Genomic DNA, 20112 nt, shown 5'->3' with positions numbered 1-20112 from the left:
ATAATTCTCCCTGGTGGGATTTTATCAGAACTCAGAAGCAGTTGTGATTATAACTTTGCAAGATTAACTTTCCAAGAATTATACAATCTGCAGAGAAATGAGAGGCTGTCCTTGAAATACTGAGATAAGTGGCATACCAGCCTCTGAAACTCCCTCATTAACTGCAAGATTTATTATAAAACTTACAGTAGAGCACTGAGAGGAAAGAGCAGGAAGCTGTGCAGCTTCTTAGCACCGATATAAATTGCCTCCCTCTGCTTTTCCACCCTTCCCACCAAGCTCCATCAAGTCCGAGAGACCTCCTGCATGTGTAATAACGTTTCAGATGTCCACACTCTGTGCATCCCCTCCTGAGCCTGCGCGTTCTTCCCAACACAAGCTCCTCGCCTGGGTCCGCAGGGGACACCGTCTCTGCCCAGTCCTCTCCTGGCTTTCCCACAGTTGTCTTGTATTATGTAGCTCAGTCACTTCTGTCTACAGAAATGCATCAACTCCCGTGGGCCACAATGTCAAATTCAAGTCTATTTTCAAATATTTATTACGCGAGTCCAATTAAAGTTTTGAGCCAGCTCAAACTGTTTACTGTCCTCAACATTAAAGGACAGATAAAAATCATTTATCGTTCACTTATTGGACATTCAATTAATTGATCTTGTGGCTAAGCCACTCTTGACAGCCTTCTTTTGAAAGTTTCAAAGCACTTTAAGATGGTTTTATCTCCTTTACTATCTCACTGAATTTCATAGCTGCTCTGTATTTTTAGAAGAACCTATCCCATGTTTGACAAATCAATAGACACTGAATTCATCTCATCCAACTCAAACATGCAAGGCCTATTTTTGTCCAGGGATACCATTCTGCATTCTCTAGAAATAAAAGAGGCAAACAGAATACAAACCCACATACAATGAGAAACATTTACAATATTTACTTTAGTGTTTGTTTTTTCAGGAATGCCACTCACTGATTGTTCTTCAAATTGTTGAGACGGCATTGAAGAGTTCAGGTCACCACTGCCACATAGCTTCTGAAAGAAAAAAAAAAGCGTGTTTTAAAAAAGCAAATGAGTATCAACCTAGGAAGACATCTTCTAACAGGTCTTTCTATTTGGAAAGCTGATTTTTGCACACCGGGTTTCAGGTGTGCGGCTGCCTTCCTGTTGATGTGATAAGCATTAGCAGGGAGAAAGTCTGGCTGCAGCCTCTGGCACCTAAGTCATTGATCACAGCATGGATAAGGGTGATTCATGGACCTGCCGGGCCACTCTGGTACCCCTGGTTCATCCACCTGGTTTCAGGTGCAGCCAGCTTTGTGTCTAGTGCTAGAAGTGCAGCTGTAGGCCTGTTCTCCCAGATCCCTCCCAGGGGGGCCCACCTGGCCCCCAGCCTCCAAAGGGAAATGGGAGGCTCGGGATCCAGAGAACTGTGAATGTCAGCAAGGTAGGAAACCTTCCAAAACGTGACCTGAAATACTTTCCTCAAACCACACCTCCATGGGTCTAGCAACTCTACAATCCCTAACATAAAACTGGGAAATGGCAAGTTCTAAACGAGTGGCCTCCGAGTGGGAGGCGTCTCCGTATCCTAGTTTAAATACGCTTCCCATGCCCAAGATATGATTCCACAAGGCAACGAAACTTGCGTCACTCAGCAGTGACTATCAGGTATGATTCTTCTCAGTGGTGCCAGGTTTTACACGTACAGACCGAGGAGCCTGGACGCGCTCCAGGACTTAGGGGATTTCTAATGTTGAATGTTCAGGACAGCTGCCTTGACTGAAAGGCAGATGGAGCAGAGGACCCAAGCAAATATCCTCCCAGCAATTTGGGGATGATTCTGTTTATCTAGCATATTAGCTAGAGCTGACTTCTTTTGTAAGAAAAAGAAAAAAAAAAATGGGATTCTGCCCTCCAAAAAAGGCTGAGTAACTCCAAGGCTATGGGCCAGTTTGGAGACAGAGAGCAGGTCTGCAGAGAGTGCTCAGATAACAAGAGCCACTGTGGATGGAGGCGGGGACCAGGGGCACTGATGACAGGGGTCCTCTCTATACCCAGCATCCATCAGAGAAGTCTGGGGCACAGCTCGGAGATCCTACTGGGTGGTTGGCTGCCTTCCAAAACACATATGCACGCCCTCAAATGGAGATGGAAGAAATCCAAGCCAAGTTCCAGAGAAGGATAAACTTTTCAGCATCCAAGAGGTAAGTGAGGAACTTTGAACAGGCCTGGGTTCTCTGGCCCACTTCCTATACAGTGACATCAAGAAAGGCTGCAATTGGGCAGAAATGAACCCTGAACAGAAGAAGCCCAGAGGCTCACAGCACGCAGACTGGGAAGAACAGAAGCGAGTTTGTTAGTTCTTCTTTTCTGTAGTTGTCACACACGCCCATCTCCCCATCGGCACGAGATCTAATATCACTAGACCAGAGGTGGGGAACCTGCGGTCTTCTAGGTCCTTAGTGCAGCCTTTCGAATAATACTAAATTTTACAAAGCAAACCCTTTCTTTTTTGTTATTTTGCTTTGTCTTTTATATTTTCATTTTTAATTAACATATTTTATTCTTTGGTATTTTAAATACGTTTCAACAAAATAATCTGCCCAGGTTGGCAAAATTAGGACATTAGTGAACCAGGTGGTCTCACTTGACAGCTGTTATGTTCATGATTTAGCTCTAACTCCCCCCACCTGACTGGCACCACTACCACAGGAGACTGGTTGGAAAGAGTACTGGGGTTGAGCCGCCAATCTGTCATCAGCTTTGACAATGCACTGTGTTTGAGGTGGAATTTGTGATAGCTGCACAGGTTAATGTTATTTTTAGTTCTGTCCATTTAACGGCCCATCACATCAAAAAAGACCAAGAAAATGCTGAAGGGAAAAAAAAACAAAACAGTTTTTTAATAGGGATTGAGAACTGCAATGTAACCTTTTTCTGCTAAAGACAATTTGCTTGCTTTATGATACTTACTACAACATCAACATTAAAGAAATGCAATGCTCATCAGCATAACAACACTTGGAAGGACCACAGATATGTTAAATTAGAGGGAGAGGCATGAAAGGTTATAGGGCAGAAATTAAATGATAGAAAACAAAAACAAAGGTGATTCTTTCAAGCAGCAATAATACCTGGAAATAAAGTTATTAAAACAATGTACAGAGGAGCTTATATACTTAGAGGGAAGGAGGACGGCCATTCAATGATTTAGAAAATGTGAAATGAATGCATTGTAGGGATGCTTAGACCCCAATAATATTTCAAAGTAAAACAACTGCCTCTTTCCAGAAAAACTGTAACTGATCTGCAGCTTTCAACTTAACAGAACTTCACACAATATTTCAAAAGGAAAATATATGTTATTCAATCGCTATGCATGAAACACTGACGCTACTCAGTTGGCACAGATTTTATGCATCATTCTGGTCATGACAGATTTTCTTTCCTACAAAGAGCTAGTCACTTTGGGTACTCTTGGAAACATAACAAGGCGAATAGATTATCTTCAACAACTTTCAGGATAAATATTGTGAAGATGAACCGAATTTGGTAAATTTAGTGAGTCTACATACACACAGTGCACTTTCCATGACAAAAACAAAGGCTTTATTGCACAGATTTTAAAAAGTATTGTATTAACAGATCCAGAAGTTCTCATTTCTTTTCATTGTATGTTGCAGCAGCAAAACCTTTGTGGTAAAGCTATTTCAAGTGACACTTTGCAACAAGTTGTAAGTTTTCAACTGTATTTGTTGAAATGCAAGGTGACATCAGTTTCGCAACATGCTATAGTTGAATTGTGAGGTATTCGGCCTGGATTCACAATATCACTCCAAAGTGCCTTGGCTAGTCAAATTTCATGAGTAACAGAACCACCAATGTGTATTATTGAAAGATTTCTAAAGAAATGCAGCATTTCTGTGTGATATCATGTCAAATCAAAATGACTTGAATATTTCTTTGCAAGAAAATACTAATTCTATGTAGGATATGTGGCAAAAAAAAAAATTCCAAGCATTTTGAAAAGGCTCTCTTTTTCAAACACTTCTACAAAAGGAAATTTCAGATAAACATTTTCCCCAGTTAGCAAAGGTCATTGATGAGCAGGATGATACATCAGAATTATCTGAAGAACACGCAGCTGTCACAGGTCTATTAATTGGAGAAATACAATGGAAGGTTCACTGACTTTGAGAATCACGACATCACGCTCAAATTAACATTTCAACCTCACCTAGTTGATGTCACCAAGGCACCTAAGGAACAACAAATGGAATTGATTGAGTTCCCAGCAGAGGATATTTTATAAATCATTGTTTGATGGTAACAAAGATCCAATTGAAATATGGAAAAATGCAGATACTCATGCCTTTGGTAAAATGTTTGAAAAATGCATTCTTGTTTTTCACCCATTTATTGCTCTGAATCTACATTCTCCCACTTAACCTAAATCAAGACAACTTGAAGGACGCAAATGACTGATGCCCATCTAAAGGACCAACTCAAACTGTGGAGCTCTGTGCTGCAACCAAATATGCAAATGCTTTCCAACAAAAAGCAGACAAAACAGTCATTAAAATGTTAACTATAAAATTAATATTTCACATGTTTTGAAGTTATTAAGCACCTACTAGATTTTTTAGATTTTTCAAAATAATGCACATTTTTAAGTATCTAATTGAAGTTTCTTGAGTGGGGCCTTATTTGATTACAGCTACGTAAATGCAGCCTTCCAGGCTGTGAATACATTTTGTTCAATCCATGATCATTTTAGACCAGCGGTTCTCGACCTGTGGGTCGCCACCCACAGGAATGGTATTAAAGGGCCATTGCATTAGGAAGGTCAAAATCACTGTTTTAGACACTTTGAGCTATTTCTCAGGCCCTGACTTTTCAGCCACTATTATCCCCCTGGCCCTGAAAGTACCACCACTGCCAAGGCAGGAAGAGAGCCCTAACTCTCCATGTGGGGCTCAACTTGGACTGAGAGAAGACAAGAAAAAAGCAATGGGTCCTTTACCAAACAATCTCTCTTCGTTCTTGGTGGGTTGGGCAGGACTGTCTGAAGACCACTTTATAGGAACAATCAGAACCTTACTGAACTCTCCCAAAAGATTTATTTGCATGTCTTTTATACCCTACACCAGTGGTTCTCAACCTTCCTAATGCCGCGACCCTTTAATATAGCTCCTGTAGGTCATGACCCACAGGTTGAGAACTGCAGCCCCACGCTATTATTTCCCAGAAATTCAATGAATGTATCTGCCAGATTTACAATACCAGTAAACTAAGCCTTCATGGGCAGAGCCAAGAGTAACCAATGATATATGATGCTCGGTGATCTGAAAATCCCCTACTGTGGTCTCCAGTTTCATTAAATCAATTGGTACTCCATATAACCATCCCCTGTTTGAAGACAATTCCACAAAACTGCTGGTGCTAGGATGAGAATTTCTCTTTAAATCATTATCAGCCCAAGACTATGGCAGTCTTGTGTCTTGTCTTCAAGTGGAGGGGTGGACACAGAGGCGCTTAAAGCATGTCATCCCCCCACCCCAGATCAGCACAACATCTACATTCTCCCAAGTAGGCCTTACTGTGCTTAAAGACGATGTTAATTAAATGACAAAATTAGTCCACATAACCACTATCCTTTATGTGCTGTAAGAAATGAATGCAGAGCTTTTATTCAAACACGTGATAAGTCTTCCACTTATAACAACATGGAAACTCAATGTGTAGAAGGACATTAATTCAACATTATGGCTGATTTTACTCACAGAAAAGTCACAGAACTTAAAGTTATGGTTCCCAAAGCCACCGTAACTGTCATGCACCATATATAAACATAAAGGTAGGAAAGTGATTATCATAAAGAACAGCAAAATGTTCCATATGCACAGGAGGGCTGAGTTACAGCTGCTGGGAGACACTTAACTCTGAATATTCCCTCACACACTTACACAGGGTCTGAGGTGTTATCCACTGAGTAGAAGTTGTATTATTTCCATCTTCTTTGTAAACCTAGTAATTGCATCAATAACTTAGTTTTTCATTAAAAAAGCACCATTGATATTTATCTTATCAGCAATCCCCAGTATACTACTATCATTAGAAGATTTTTTTTAATGTTGTCAATAAGCATAACCAAGCATTCTGGGTAATTTTTTAAAAAAATTTTACTTTAGGCTGGGCACAGTGGCTCATGTCCATAATCCTAACACTCTGGGAGGCTGAGATGGGTGGATCACTTGAGCTCAGGAGTTCAAGACCAGCCTCAGCAAGAGCGAGCAACACCACATCTCTACTGAAAAAAAGTAGAAAGATTAGCCAGGCATTGTGGCGGACACCTGTAGTCCCCACTACTTGGGAAGTTGAGGCAATAGGATCACTTCAGCCCACAAATTTGAAGTTGCTATGAGCTATGATGATGCCACAGCACTCTACCCAGGGCAACAAAGTGGTGATCTGAAAAAAAAAAAAAAATTGTTTTAGAGGAACAAAAAAAAAAACTTTAAGAAAATGCACTGTGTAAAAAGGGACTTTACCTAATAAATGCAAGCAGTGTAAACTGATTCCTTGTACTCTCAATGATTCCCCAACAAAGAAAATACACCGTAAAATTAAAATTATGTGTGTACATTGCCAAAATGTTTAATGCCTATATGTATTTGTATAACCCCCCAAATTACCAGGATATGGAATATTTCTACCATCTCCAAAATCTCTTTGATGCTATCCCACTGTGGACAAATCTTCCAACTCCTAACCCATTGCAAGCACTGATCTGTTTTCATCATACAGTTTTCTCTCTTCCAGAATATCATAGAAGTGGAATCATACAGCACATAAACCTTTGTGACTTTCAGTCAGTTTAATGCCTTTGAAATCCATCCAAGTTACTGGGCGTGGTGGCTCACGCCTGTAATTCTAGCACCCTGGGAGGCTGAGGCAGGTAGATTGCTTGAGCTCAGGAGTTCAAGGTCAGCCTGAGCAAGAGCGAGATCCTATCCCTATAAATAGCTGGGTGTTGTGACCGATGTCTGTGGTCCCAGCTACTCAGGAGTTTGAGGTTGCTGTGAGCTATGATTCCATGGCACTCTACCCAAGGTGACAAAGTGAGACTGTCTAAAAACAAAACAAAAACAAAAAATTCCATCCAAGTTTGTATCTGTATATATTCCTTTTTATGGCTGAGCAGTAGTGTATCATGTGAGTGTAGTATGTAGACTGCTTACCCATTTAATGATAATTTTTTTAAATTTAAGATTAATATGAGGCTACAATTACATTACATTATTTGTGCATCAAAGGTAAAGTTCAAGTTGTAGTTGAGCTGCTCATCCACGGGGTGTGCTGTATACCTTACATTGTGCACATTAGGTGAGAGTTCACCAATCCTCCTCCCTTGTACCCTCTCCCCTTTTCCCTCTCCCTGCCCTCCCATTTGAATTCAATTGTGTTTTTCTCCTGTGTGGGGCTATAGTTGTTTATCTACTGTTTTCACATTAGTATTGAGTATTAATGGGATGCTTGCTTTTCCATTCCTATGATACTTTACTAAGAATGTGCTTCAACTCTATTCAGGCAAATACAAGAGATATAAGTTTCCATCTTTTATGGTTGAGTAATGCTCCATGGGAAATATATCCCACAGCTTTATTAATCCATCCATGGGGTGATGGGCATTCGGTTTGCTTCTACATCTTGGCAGTTGTGAATTGTTCTGCAATAAACATTCTAGTGCAAATGTCCTTGTGATAAAATGGTTTTTCTTCTTCTGTCAAACAATTTTTTTTCAATCACATACTCAGGAAGAAAAGAAGTCTGACTATCAGAGCAAGACAGAACAGTCTAATTACATGCAAGCATTTCAGAAAGGCAGCATTAACACCTTGGCATGAACTTCAGTCATGAGGTTAGTCATCCATTGCATAATCCATCAAGGCCTCTCAGGTAAGATTTTGGTTGTTTGTTTTCTTTTGTATGGAAGCAAGGTTGCATTGATAGTTCCATTCCACCTTGCTAAACTGAAATGTATGGGAAGGTAATACGTACTCTGCATTCTCTTTAGAAGAGGAGTCTCCATCTATAAGAGTACAAATTTATTAAAATTCAGCGGGATATGGGGAAAGATTAGAAGGAGGGACGGAGGGAGGGGGGTGAGGCCTTGGTATGTCTCACACTTTATGGGGGCAAGACATGATTGCAAGAGGGACTTTACCTAACAAATGCAATCAGTGTAACCTGGCTTATTGTACCCTCAATGAATCCCCAACAATAAAAAAAAAAAAAACTTAAAAAAATAAAAAAGAAAATCTCCTGTAGTCACCCAGGATCTTGAGAACAAGACACTGATGTGAATAGACAACATTTGCCTTTTATATACACTAAATGTGATCTTTTACGAACACCACCACCCATGCGCCTGCCTGAAGAATCTTACTATGAAGTGCACACAGGAAGCCAAATTATAAACTATGTATGCAGTTACTGGTTGTTTAAATCTCAGTGGAAGGCGATACGAAACCACATTCAGAAAAGCTAAATAAGAGTAAAACTCTGGCTGAGCAGATCAATTGTATCGTGTTTGAAAACTACTCTGTTAAAGCACATGAGTGTAGCAAAGGATGTCTATCTATGTGGGTCATTATGAACATTTTGAGATACACGTAAAATGAGATAAATGTAAAATATGCCTGGAGCAAATAAATAAAGCCCTCCCTGCAACTCTGAGAAGCTGAACAAGTCAAAACTTGCACACTGTTGGCTGTGTTTCTTAGAAGGGAAATAATGGACCATGACACAGTGTGTCACAAAACTTTCCCAGTGACCCCTCTCCACGCACAAATACATACCCATACTTAAATTAGTACCTAACCCATGCCTAGTTTATTGAGAATATAAATATTTAGAACGATAGACATCACAGACAGAAATGCCTACAGGACAAAGGAAGTGATAACATAAGCAAATGGATCAGACGGCTACACTGACCATGAAGCAGCACTGGACATAGTGACGGGGGAAAAGAAAAAACTACATGGCAAGTTGAAATCAGAATTGGAACGTCTACTCAGAAAAAATTAGACCTGGCAAAAGGTCTGTTTCTATTCAATGTTTACATAACTTGTCAGGAGGCTACGGATCATAAAATCAAGATATATGAATTTAGTTTTATCTCACCCTCAAGATTGTTCTCTGAAAGGGATAACCCTGGAATACTGACTATCTAACATATAAAACATAAATCATTTGTGTTTGTACCCGTACCCTATTCAATCCCATGATGGTATAAAACAGCAGTCAACAAATTACAGCCTGTGAGGCACATCCAGCCCACCACTTGTTTTACAAGTAAAATTTCATTGAAATTCAGTCCCACCTATGTACTTGTGTAGTCTATGGCTGGTGTCACACTGCAACATCAGAATTGAGTAGGTGGGACAGAGACAGGATGGCTCACAAAGCCAAAGTACTCATTATCAGGCCCTTTACAGAAAAGTCTGCCAGCCTCTGGTGTCACGCTTTAAAACCTTTCTTTACATATTCAACAACATTTGCCCACTAGACCAGTGGACAAATGTTTGACAGGGTTTTTTGCATGCTTATTAGGAGATACTTTAAAAAAAATAATTCCTTTGCGCTTGCTTCAGCAGGACATATCCTAAAATTGGAACTTTTAAACTGGATACAGAGAAGATTAGAATGGCCCCTGTGCAGGGATGGCATGCAAATATGTGAAGCATTCCATATTTTAAAATAATAATAATAGTTCCTTTTACACATCTTGGCACTTTCTAATTCGCCAAAATACACTCCTATTAATTTTGACATGGCATCCACAGGTGTTAATAGTTATCATCAATTCACAGATAAAGATGCTGAGCCAGGAGACTGAATGGTGATCAAAGGGAACAAGAGAGTTTTTACCAAGTCTGCCGGGTTAGGCTCCCCCCGAACATCCATGGTACCTCGTTTTTCTCTTTGTACCACATTTGCACCCAGAGAATCAAAAAAATAGCACACTTGGCCTCTGTACTAAGAGGTAATCGGTGAGGCTCTAGAGTCTGAAAGGTCTAGATTCAAACCCCAGTTGCTCCCTTCCAGCTTTATGTCCTTGAAAAACTTACTTAAAAATTTTTTTTCTTTTTTCTTTTTTTTTTTTTATTGTTGGGGATTCATTGAGGGTACAATAAGCCAGGTTACACTGATTGCATGTTAGGTAAAGTCCCTCTTGCAATCATGTCTTGCCCCTAGAAGGTGTGGCACACACTAAGGCCCCACCCCTCTCCCTCCTTCCTTCTCTCTGCTTTTCCTTCCCGCCCCCCCCATGACCTTAATTGTCATTAACTGTCCTCATATCAAAATTGAGTACATAAGATATGGGAACAGCTCTCAGTGGAGCAAAAACGATACTTATGTTTATAGGCTATTAAGAGAAAAATTCATTCAAACAATGTTTGCTGAGAGAGAGCCACATGCCATGCTAAACTCTTTCTATACAGAAGGAACCGACTAGACATGGTCTAAGTCTCCAGAACCCAACCCCTGGGCTGCAGATTGGTACCAGTCCATGACCTGTTAGAACCAGGGCACACAGCAAGAACTGAACAGCCAGTGAACAAGTGAAGCTTCATCCTTCACTGTCTCCCATCCCCCCAAATGGGACCATCTAGTTGCAGGAAAACAATCTCCTGGCTCCCACTGATTCTTCATTATGGTTAGTTGTATAATCACCGCATTGCATATTACAAGGTAATAATAATAGAGTACATGATAAACGTAAAGTGTTTGAATTATCCCAGAAACATCCCCACACCCTCCCTACTCCCCAGTCTGTGAAAAAATTGTCTTCCATGAAACCAGTCCCTGGCACCAAAACTGCCTGACTAAATTAATATTTATGTAGCGCTTTATCTTTCTCTGAAAGTGGTACTGGTGTCGCCATCCTGTTATTACGATGCTATTATTAGTAGTGAGACATTGGACGTGTATGGGAAGAGCGAGAGGAATAGAAACTGTGACAAATGTGGTCAGCAACACAGGTCTGTCCTTCAATTCCTACCAACATCCTGCTGCCACCGTCCCCAGGGCAAAGTGAGGGAGTGGGGCTGATGAGGCTGCAGGATGGTGCCACATTCCCTTCCGCTCAGACCACCAGCCCCTGCAAGGCTCATCTACAGCTCTCATGCAAGGCAGAGCTACCACTCACTGCTGTCCCCAAGGTCTACAGCAGGCACACCAGGCCCTGCCCACACCTGCTGACCACTCTGTCCTGCCTGTGAGCAGCACAGCAAAATCCACTGGGGTCCTTTGCATCCTGCACATGCGAGTACACAGAGTGGCTGTCATGGTCCGCTGCAGATGCCTGGCAGGGTAGGAAAGCCCTGTGATCTGGGCTCTGCTACTTCTCTGACATCTTACCCCCCTTGTCCCCTCCTCTCTTCTCCAGCCACACCATGTCCTTACTCTTCTTGAAACACCAGGCATGGCAGGTATGGTGGCTCATGCCTGTAAATCCTAGCTCTCTGGGAAGCCAAGGTAGGTGGATCACCTCAACTCAGGAGTTTGACACCAGCGTGAATAAGAACAAGACCCTGTCGGGAGGCAGGGGAGGAGGGCGCCTGTGGCTCAGTGAGTAGGGCACCAGCCCCATATACCAAGGGTGGCAGGTTAGAAACTGGCCCCAGCCAAACTGCAACAACAAAAAAAAATAGCCGGGGGCGGCGCCTGTGGCTCAAAGGAGTAGGGTGCTGGCCCCATATGCTGTAGGTGGCAGGTTCAAACCCAGCCCCGGCCAAAACTGCAAAAAAAAAAATAAATAAATAAATAAATAAGCCAGGCATTGTGGCGGAGGGCCTGTAGTCCCAGCTACCCGGGAAGCTGAAGCAAGAGAATTGCCTAAGCCCAAGAGTTAGAGGGTGCTGTGAGCTCTGATGCCACAGCACTCTACCAAGGGTGACAGAGAGAGACTCTGTCTCTTAAAAAGAACAAGACCTCATCTCTACTAAATATAGGAAAACTAGCTGGGTATTGTGGCAGGTGCCTGTAATCCCAGCTACTCAGGAGGCCAAAGCAAGAGGATTGCTTGAGCCCAAGAGTTGGAGGTTGCTGTGAGCTATGATACCACAGCACTCTATTCAGGGTGACACAGTGAGAGTCTGACTCAGAAGAAAAAAAGAAAGGAAGAAACAGTAGGTGCCAGGCACCCTCTCACATTCCTGGGCAAGAACCTGCTGTTTTCCCTCCTCAAACACTCTTTCTGCAGATAACGCACCTAAATTGCCTCCTCTCCTCCTAAACATCTTAAAGATTTTCTTCTCGGAAGAGGTTTTTCCTGGCCCCTCTATTCACAGCAGTCACACCTCCACCCCAGCACTGACTCTGCCTTTTTCTGTCCATGACACATCACTCCCTGAATGTCTCTGTAGCCTGCAACCCTGCACAAGAGGCGCCCCGTGCAGGAGGTGGTTTTGTCCGTCTTTCCCCCAACTGTCTCTGGTGTAGATCAACACAGGACATGCCCAAAAGGCGGGGAAGGAGGAAGGGAAGAAGAAAAGGGAGGCTGGCTGCTGGCCAAGCCCAGGAACAAGCCTGGGGTGTGGCTAACACACCTGCGGGCTGAACCCATGACGTGGAGGTACGATTTTTGAGATCAAACAGATATAGTAAAGAATGTGTCATTGATGTGTAGAGACAGAGGTGCCTGTTTGATCTCACAGGAGGCTGCTTCCTCCCCCACTGTGGTTTGTCACTTTGCTTCCTCTGTGGTCATAAAAACTGAAGCACTGCAGTTGCCAGGAAGTTTCTGGAACTATCTCAATGGGGAACATCGAAACCACTCAATTCACTCATATACACTAGCACCAAAGCTAGTTATTTGCAACACCAACTGCCAAACAAAATGTCAGGGCAGGACAAACCCCATTGTGGAATTCCATGGAGGTTGAGAGGGGAGAATCATCCTTCCTTTCATCATTATTAGTCATTGCCTGTGATAATGAGCCCATGGAACTACTGTAATTATTCCTGTGCTTAAAAGGACACAGTGGGCACAGAAAAATAAATTTCTTCCTTTTGTGATCAACCATTTTGGAGCTCTAGTTCTGAGCTCTTCCATTTGCAGAACTGCATTTCCAAACACGTGTCATATACACACTTCTGGGCCCAGACGTAGGACTCAAATAGTCCTGGAGTTAGATCCTGGCTCTGACACTTGCTAGCTGGATGACATTAGGCAAGTCATTAAAACTCCTCAAGCCTCTGTTTCATTCTGGAAAGAAGCAATGATAAAAATAATTATAACAACACTAATAAACCTAAACAATAATCATGACAGTAAATGCTTGTCGGATATTTGTGACGGCTCAATCCTGGGCAAAGAGCTTCCTTGCCGGCTCGGCACCCATAGCACAGTGGTTACAGTGCCAGCCACATACACCAAGGGTGGTGGGTTCGAACCCAGCCTGGGCCAGCTAAACAATGACTACTACAACAAAAAATAGCCAGGTGTTGTGGTGGGCACCTGTAGTCCCAGCTACTTAGGAAGCTGAGGCAAGAGAATCGCTTAAGCCCAAGAGTTTAAGGTTGCTGTGAGCTGTGACACAGCGGTACTCTACCCAGGGTGATATAGTGAGACTCTGTCTCCAAAAAAAAAAAAAAAAAAAAAGAGCTTTCTTACCTTACTACCCCCAATTCCCAAAGCTACAAACGAAGTAAGTCATACTGAGGATATTTGACCAACATCCTGTTGTCCTGGTTGTACACGGGACTTTCCACATGCCAACTCCTTCCCCATCCCATGGAAGTTATAGGAAGCTGCTGGCTATTATCCAATTAGAGAGGTATCAGATGAGTTAGATCCAAGATACAGATCAAGGAAAGTGCCAGATGACATCCGTTCTGCCAGACTTCCCTCTTCATTAAAGTAAGCAATAATAATTTCAGATTTAAAATTAATATCAGACTTGGGCTGAAAACTCTACACCTGCTTAAAACTTCTCTATAATTTCAGTCACAGGTAAAAGGACATTTCATTTAGAATACTCTTTTTTAAAAACCCACAATTTTTTTTTTATTTTAATTAAATCACAAACTGATGAAAACACATAGGAAAGCCCCTAACAAAAACTCTATTAACCTCAATGCACACAAAGCCATCACTGACGGTGCACCACACAAGCATCGGATGAGTACATGCTGTGTGTGTCCACGCAGGGGGCTGGACGCTTAGAAAACAAAGATGAATTAGACATGGCTTTCCCTGCCCTGGTTCTGCTGTACCATGGGGCAGACTCTGGATCCTCAGATAGTGGGACGGGTCCAACCCAAACAGGCAAGACTGGAGAAGGAACAGGCCAGGAGGAAGCAGGGAAGGCACAATCACACTGCCAGGGGTCCAGGAGGTCTGCCCAGCTACAGTCCTGTCCCCCGCCCTACAAATGTGCCACCTGCAGCACCAATGGTGCTTGCATAACAAGAACCTCAACCATGGAAGGGAAGAATCATCCTCTTCGTCTGTTTGGCACTTCCCAGGGCGGAAAAAGGATAACACAGGGTTCTTGTTTAAGAAAAAAAGCTTTAAAACAATAGCTGAGTTAAAAGAGAAAATTGAAGGACTCAGAATAAACTCTTCTTGAAGGAACCTGCTTATTCCAAGTTTTCCGCCTTTAGCCTACAGAAGAGAAAATAGTCACCATGATCTATCTACCATCACTGACCAGATCCTCGGCACAGCCCACCCTTCTGACAGGATGTCACACCAGAAGCACCCTAAGCCACCCTTCCAGGGAGAGGGGGATACTCCCCAAGCTCAACTCTCCCCACCTACACTTCACACCTGTTTGCCCAGAGTCCCATCCTCTGTGCCAACTTAGATTCTGCCTCACATATGTCCTCATTCCCTGCACACTGATACCCGCCTCCCGCTGAGATTCAAGAAGGCCAGACAGAGAGGTTTTGTGGCGACATCGCTGAGATCCGGTTGCCTCTTATGCTGTGTTCTGTGACAGACAGGACTATCTCCAGGTAGATCCCAGCTGGAGGGAAGAATCACCTTCTTACCCATCTCTATTTCCTATACCCACCTCAACAGTACCTGACCTAGAGCAGAATGTAAATATTTGTATTCATTCAACAAAGATGAATAAAGTGCTAAAATAATTTAATGGCAGTAGCTTTAAAGAAAGTCCTTCTGGGGGAGGCACCTGTGGCTCAACGAGTAGGGTGCTGGCCCCATATACCAGGTAGTGGCAGGTTCATGCCGGCCCCAGCCAAAACTGAAAAAAAAAAAAAAAAAAAAAAAAAAAAAATCCTTCTGATCTAAAAATGTTAGCATATCAAAGCCCAGAAGCCCACCCATTTTTTTCTGGTCAGATAATAGGTAAAAAGAAGATGAATATTTGTTTCAGTATATAATTAAAGACGTTACCGCCCTCTCATTGACAGAGTTTAATAATCAACTTAATTTGCATTTTGCTTAGTGGAAACGTATTTCAAATTTATAAATAACTGTAAAAAAAAAAATTTTTACAAAAATATTTTATAAATATTAATACTGAAGGAAAAAATAGTTAAAGACGTTTAATGGGTAGTGGGGTCTTAACATGGTAAATGCTTCCTAAACAAATGACCATGACATCCTCCTAATATCCTGGGTCCCATTCCCCAGGGAAACCAAAATATATGGTATAATCAAGAAGCTTTGGTTCTAAAAATGAAATTAAAAATCCCAGTTAAATACCAATTTTGTATGCAATTGTAACACTAACATGGAATATAAAAAATTAAAAACTCCTTATTTCAACATGGAAATCTACTGCAGTGTCAGTAAAAAGGACATTTTTAAAAACAACTAATTAGAGTCGGGGCATGATGGCTCATGCCTCTAATCCTAGCATCCTCAGAGGCCAAGACAAAGGATCCATTGAGTTCAGGAGTTTGAGACCAGCCTGAGCAGGAGTGAGACTCATCTCCACTAAAAAGAGAAAAACTAGCCAGGTGTTGTAGGGGGGTGCCTGTAGTCCCAGCTATTCAGCAGCTAAGGCAGGAGGATCTCTTGAACCAAAGAGTTGAAAGTTGCTGTGAGCTACAAAGACGCTACAGCCCAGATGACAGAGACTATCTCAAAAAAATAAAAAATAAAATAAAATAAAAAATAACTGAACACTTATAGATCTAAAAATAGACCTGCCATTCAATCCTACAATTCCTCTACTAGGTATATACCCAGAAGACCAAAAATCATATTATAACAAAGATATTTGTACCAGAATGTTTATTGAAGCTTCATAATTGCTAACTTATGGAAAAAGCCCAAGTGCCCATCAACCCATGAAGGGATTAATAAATTATGGTACATGTATATCATGGAATATTATGCAGCTTTAAAGAAAAATAGAGACTTTACCTCTTTCATGTTTACATGGATGGAGCTGGAACATATTCTTCTTAGTAAAGTATCTCAAGAATGGAAGAAAAAGTATCTAATGTACTCAGCCCTACTAAGAAACTAATTTATAGCTTTCATATGAAAGCTATAACCCAATTATAGCCTAAGAATATGGGGGGGAAAAGGGAAAGAGAGGGGTGGAGAGGGGAGAGGAGGGGGGAGGATAGATGGAAGGAGGGTAATTGGTTGGACCACACCTACGGTGCATCTTACAAGGGTACATGTGAAACTTACTAAATGTAAAATACAAATGTTTTAAAACAGTAACTAAGAAAAAGTCAGAAAGGCTATGTTAACCAGTGTAATGAAAATATTTCCAATTGTATATAAAACCAGCGCATGGTACTCCATGATTCCATTAATGTACACAGCTATGATTTAATAAAAAAAAAGAAAAATAAATAAATAACAACTAATTAAATGTATCATTCAAATCATGACTTGGTAATTTAGTGATTGAATTTAAATTAAATTTATTTTTAAAATGTAAGATGGTGGCGGCACCTGTGGCTCAGTGAGTAGGGTACCGGCCCCATATACCGAAGGTGGCAGGTTTGAACCTGGCCCCGGCCAAATTGCAACAACAACAAAAAAATAGCCGGGCATTGTGGCAGACACCTGACGTCCCAGCTACGTGGAAGGCTGAGGTGGGAGAATCGCCTAAGCCCAAGCCCAAGAGCTGAAGATTGCTGTGAGCTGTGATGCCACAGCACTCTACCAAGGCCGACAAAGGGAAACTGTCTGTAAAAAAAAAAAAAAAGTGTGTGTATATATATATATATATATATATATATATATATATATATATATATGATGTATCCTATAATTGTATCTGGCTGACATCTTATCAGAATACTAAAACTTGGTTAAAATTTTAAGATAATGCATATTAAGTTGTTCACAGGTGAGTACACACACCCTTGTGAAATAAGAAGTTCAAATTCTTAGTCACAGAGAAACATACTTTCATACCTTTCTTAGGAATAATAATAATATGCACGGTTTGTCCACAAGTATAACTGGGCAATGGAATAGTAAGAGAGAGAAAAACACACACTTAAACAAAAGTTCCAAGAAAAATTATGCTCTTAATTTCTTCTCCAGGAGATGGAAAAAGGAAAACTCATCCAATAGGGCTTTTAACATCCTAAAGTATCCCAGAAAGGTTATTTGGAATAGATTTAAAATACACAGAGGTCAACCCTACAACTAATGGGAACACTGGGGGGCAATCGATATTGCATTAATTTAAATTCTTGTAAATGACATTTTCCCCCATCCAAGCTAACCCACAAAAATAACTCCTAACCAAATTGTCCAAGGGCACCGAACGCTCTTTAAAAGAAAAAAGAACATGGAAAATGCCCAGCTCCAACCTCGTCTCACCTCTGGCTCTTCCAAGGCATCCCCTCCCAGGGGAGTTTTGTGAAGATCCAAGATGCCGTGCCCAAACACCTGCCTCTCCTCAGCAGGAGAGACAAAGATCTCTTCTGAGTCTGTTTCTACCACGTGGAGGTGGCTGGCTTCTTCCTGGCTCCAATCCAATTCTTCTTCAGACTGTTTCAAAGAGCTGCTGCTACTCTTGGGAATAATGCCTGCTGTGGACAGGCTGCTGGGCACGGAGGTGTAGGACGACTGGGGTCCAGAGTAAGGCCGACCCTCGGGGGCCAAGGCCTCGGCCTCCAGGAGGTCAGGAACCGAGAGGCTGAGGCGGCGGTCCAAATGATTTCCTTCCCGTAAGTTCGGGGGTTTATTTGGGTTCTTTTTCACCTTCTTCTTGCTCAAGTTGATTAACAGCGGCCTGGTCCGCTGTTTGAATGAACCCCACACAGATGGTTTATCGAGATCCATGGCAGCATGAAGACTGGGAAGCCACTTGTCAACAGCCACTTGTTTCAGAGTATCATAAACCACCGCGGTGACGCCTACAAAACAGAATGTAAGGAAAGAGAACATAAGCCTTCTTGGCACCTGGCGAAATGGGAAACGTGATAAAACTCTCATCAAGATTAAAACATTTGGTTGGTAACTTCTACAAAGATTAGGAAAAGCATTTTTCAAGGAATGTAATTTTTAAGAATTTTATCAGAGCAGTTACAGAAACATTAAAGCAATGAATAAGGTTGGCATAAAAAAAATCCTTCATAAAATGACTACTATCTTACTTCCTCTCCAGGGAAGGCAGAGCTAAAGACATTCACTAGAGTTAACACTAGGCCCAGGATCAGAGGCAGGAATGTTCTACTTCTCTAAATCATGGTCAGCAAACAGTCTCGCACAGGGCCAGCCATGAAAAATTTCAGACTTTGTGGGCCACGTGGTGTCTGTCACAACTATTTAACTCTGCTGTTGTGACATCAAAGGAGAAAAACAATATCTAAATGAAAGCGTGTGGCTATGTGTTAATAAAACTTTATTTACAAACACAGGTAGCAGACTGGAGTTTGCAGATCCCTGCTTTAAACATATCTTCCTTTCCAGAGTTCTGTGCACATTTTGAAGGGCAAAATATCTGCTCATATCAACTAGGATTCTGTCTAGTATCTTTGAAATTTATATTCACATAAAGGTGATTAGAAAGAAAAATCTTTTATTTTAAAATGAAAGTCTGTCCTTATCCAGAAGAACTAACAAAATTTCTATAACGAACCTTGAAATCAAGCTTCAGAGATTCAGCCTGAGAGTGTGAGTGGGAGAAAGTCTCAGTAATGGTTGGGTGAGAGGGAGAGGAATGCTTCACAAATACAGTAAATACATAATTACAGAGTATGGTGACTGCAGTGGAGGAAAGTGGTGATTTGAGATAGAATAGCTTTAACACATCAGTGGTCAAATTGAAATCAAATTTGGAAAAATAACCCTTATTCTACGTATCAAACGCTTCTTAATAAATGTCTTCAATATGAAAAAGAAAAGCTTGGGCAGCCACTGAGATGTAGCCTGTTTTTACTTTGATACATTTGGCTGAGGAAAAAAAGAGGTCAAGAGCTTTAACAAAGCACATTCATACCTATAATCCTAGCACTCTGCCAGGCTGAGGTGAGAGAATGCTTGAGGCCAGGCGTTTGAGATCAGTCTGAGCAAGAGCTAGCAAGACCCCTCTCTACAAAAAAATATAAAAATTAGCCGGACACAGAGGTGCATGCCTGTAGTCCCAGCTACTCAGGAGACTGAGACAGGAGGATGCCCTGAGCCCAGTTGTTTGAGGTTGCAGTGACCAGTGATATTTTTTTTCCCTTTGTCTTTCATTATCAGCAATTCATGATGTGCCTGGGTGCATGTTTCACTGGATCTGTCCTATGTGGGGTTAGCTAAACTTCTTGAATAAATAAACATATGTCTTTTTCCAGAGATTAATTCTTTAAATACTTTATCAGGCCCACTTATTTCCTTCTAGATCTCCAATGATGCAAACATTATGCCCTTTGTCCCACCATCCCCGGGTCTCTGTTCATTATTTTTCAATCTTTTTCTTCTTCATTCATACTGAATAATCTCTATTGATTTAATTTTCATGTTCATTGGCTCTTTCCTCTGTTATCCCCCTTCTACTAGTGAATCTGTATAGGAGGTCTGTGTTTTTTGTGGGTGGTGGACAGGTGGGGAGGAACACTACTGTATTTTTCAGTTCTAAAATTTCCATTTGCTTCAGCTTTACATC

The 20112-nt window shown here is 41.5% G+C and overlaps 1 protein-coding gene and 1 non-coding gene across 5 annotated transcripts in view; one reads left to right on the top strand and one right to left on the bottom strand.

The window, feature by feature from the left end:
* The window catches only part of MCTP2 (multiple C2 and transmembrane domain containing 2), a 254048-nt gene that overhangs the window by 183103 nt on the left and 50833 nt on the right, over window positions 1-20112 (bottom strand). For 3 of the 4 annotated variants that reach the window (XM_053581770.1, XM_053581767.1, XM_053581768.1), the window contains exons 2-3: window positions 17838-18376; window positions 932-1027 (exon numbers count right to left, since the gene is read on the bottom strand). In XM_053581770.1, coding sequence (XP_053437745.1) covers window positions 932-1027; window positions 17838-18302 — 561 coding nt within the window. In that variant the 5' untranslated portion in view covers window positions 18303-18376. The remainder of the gene's footprint in view (window positions 1-931; window positions 1028-17837; window positions 18377-20112) is intronic. The other variant, XM_053581769.1, reaches the window with a different exon arrangement.
* LOC128580094 (U6 spliceosomal RNA) lies at window positions 9655-9758 on the top strand. Its single transcript, XR_008378445.1, has one exon. It is a non-coding gene; the product is annotated as a U6 spliceosomal RNA (small nuclear RNA).

Source organism: Nycticebus coucang, chromosome 2 (genome assembly GCF_027406575.1).
Source record: "Nycticebus coucang isolate mNycCou1 chromosome 2, mNycCou1.pri, whole genome shotgun sequence".
NCBI lineage: Eukaryota > Metazoa > Chordata > Mammalia > Primates > Lorisidae > Nycticebus > Nycticebus coucang.
This window is presented reverse-complemented; position numbering and strand designations above follow the sequence as displayed.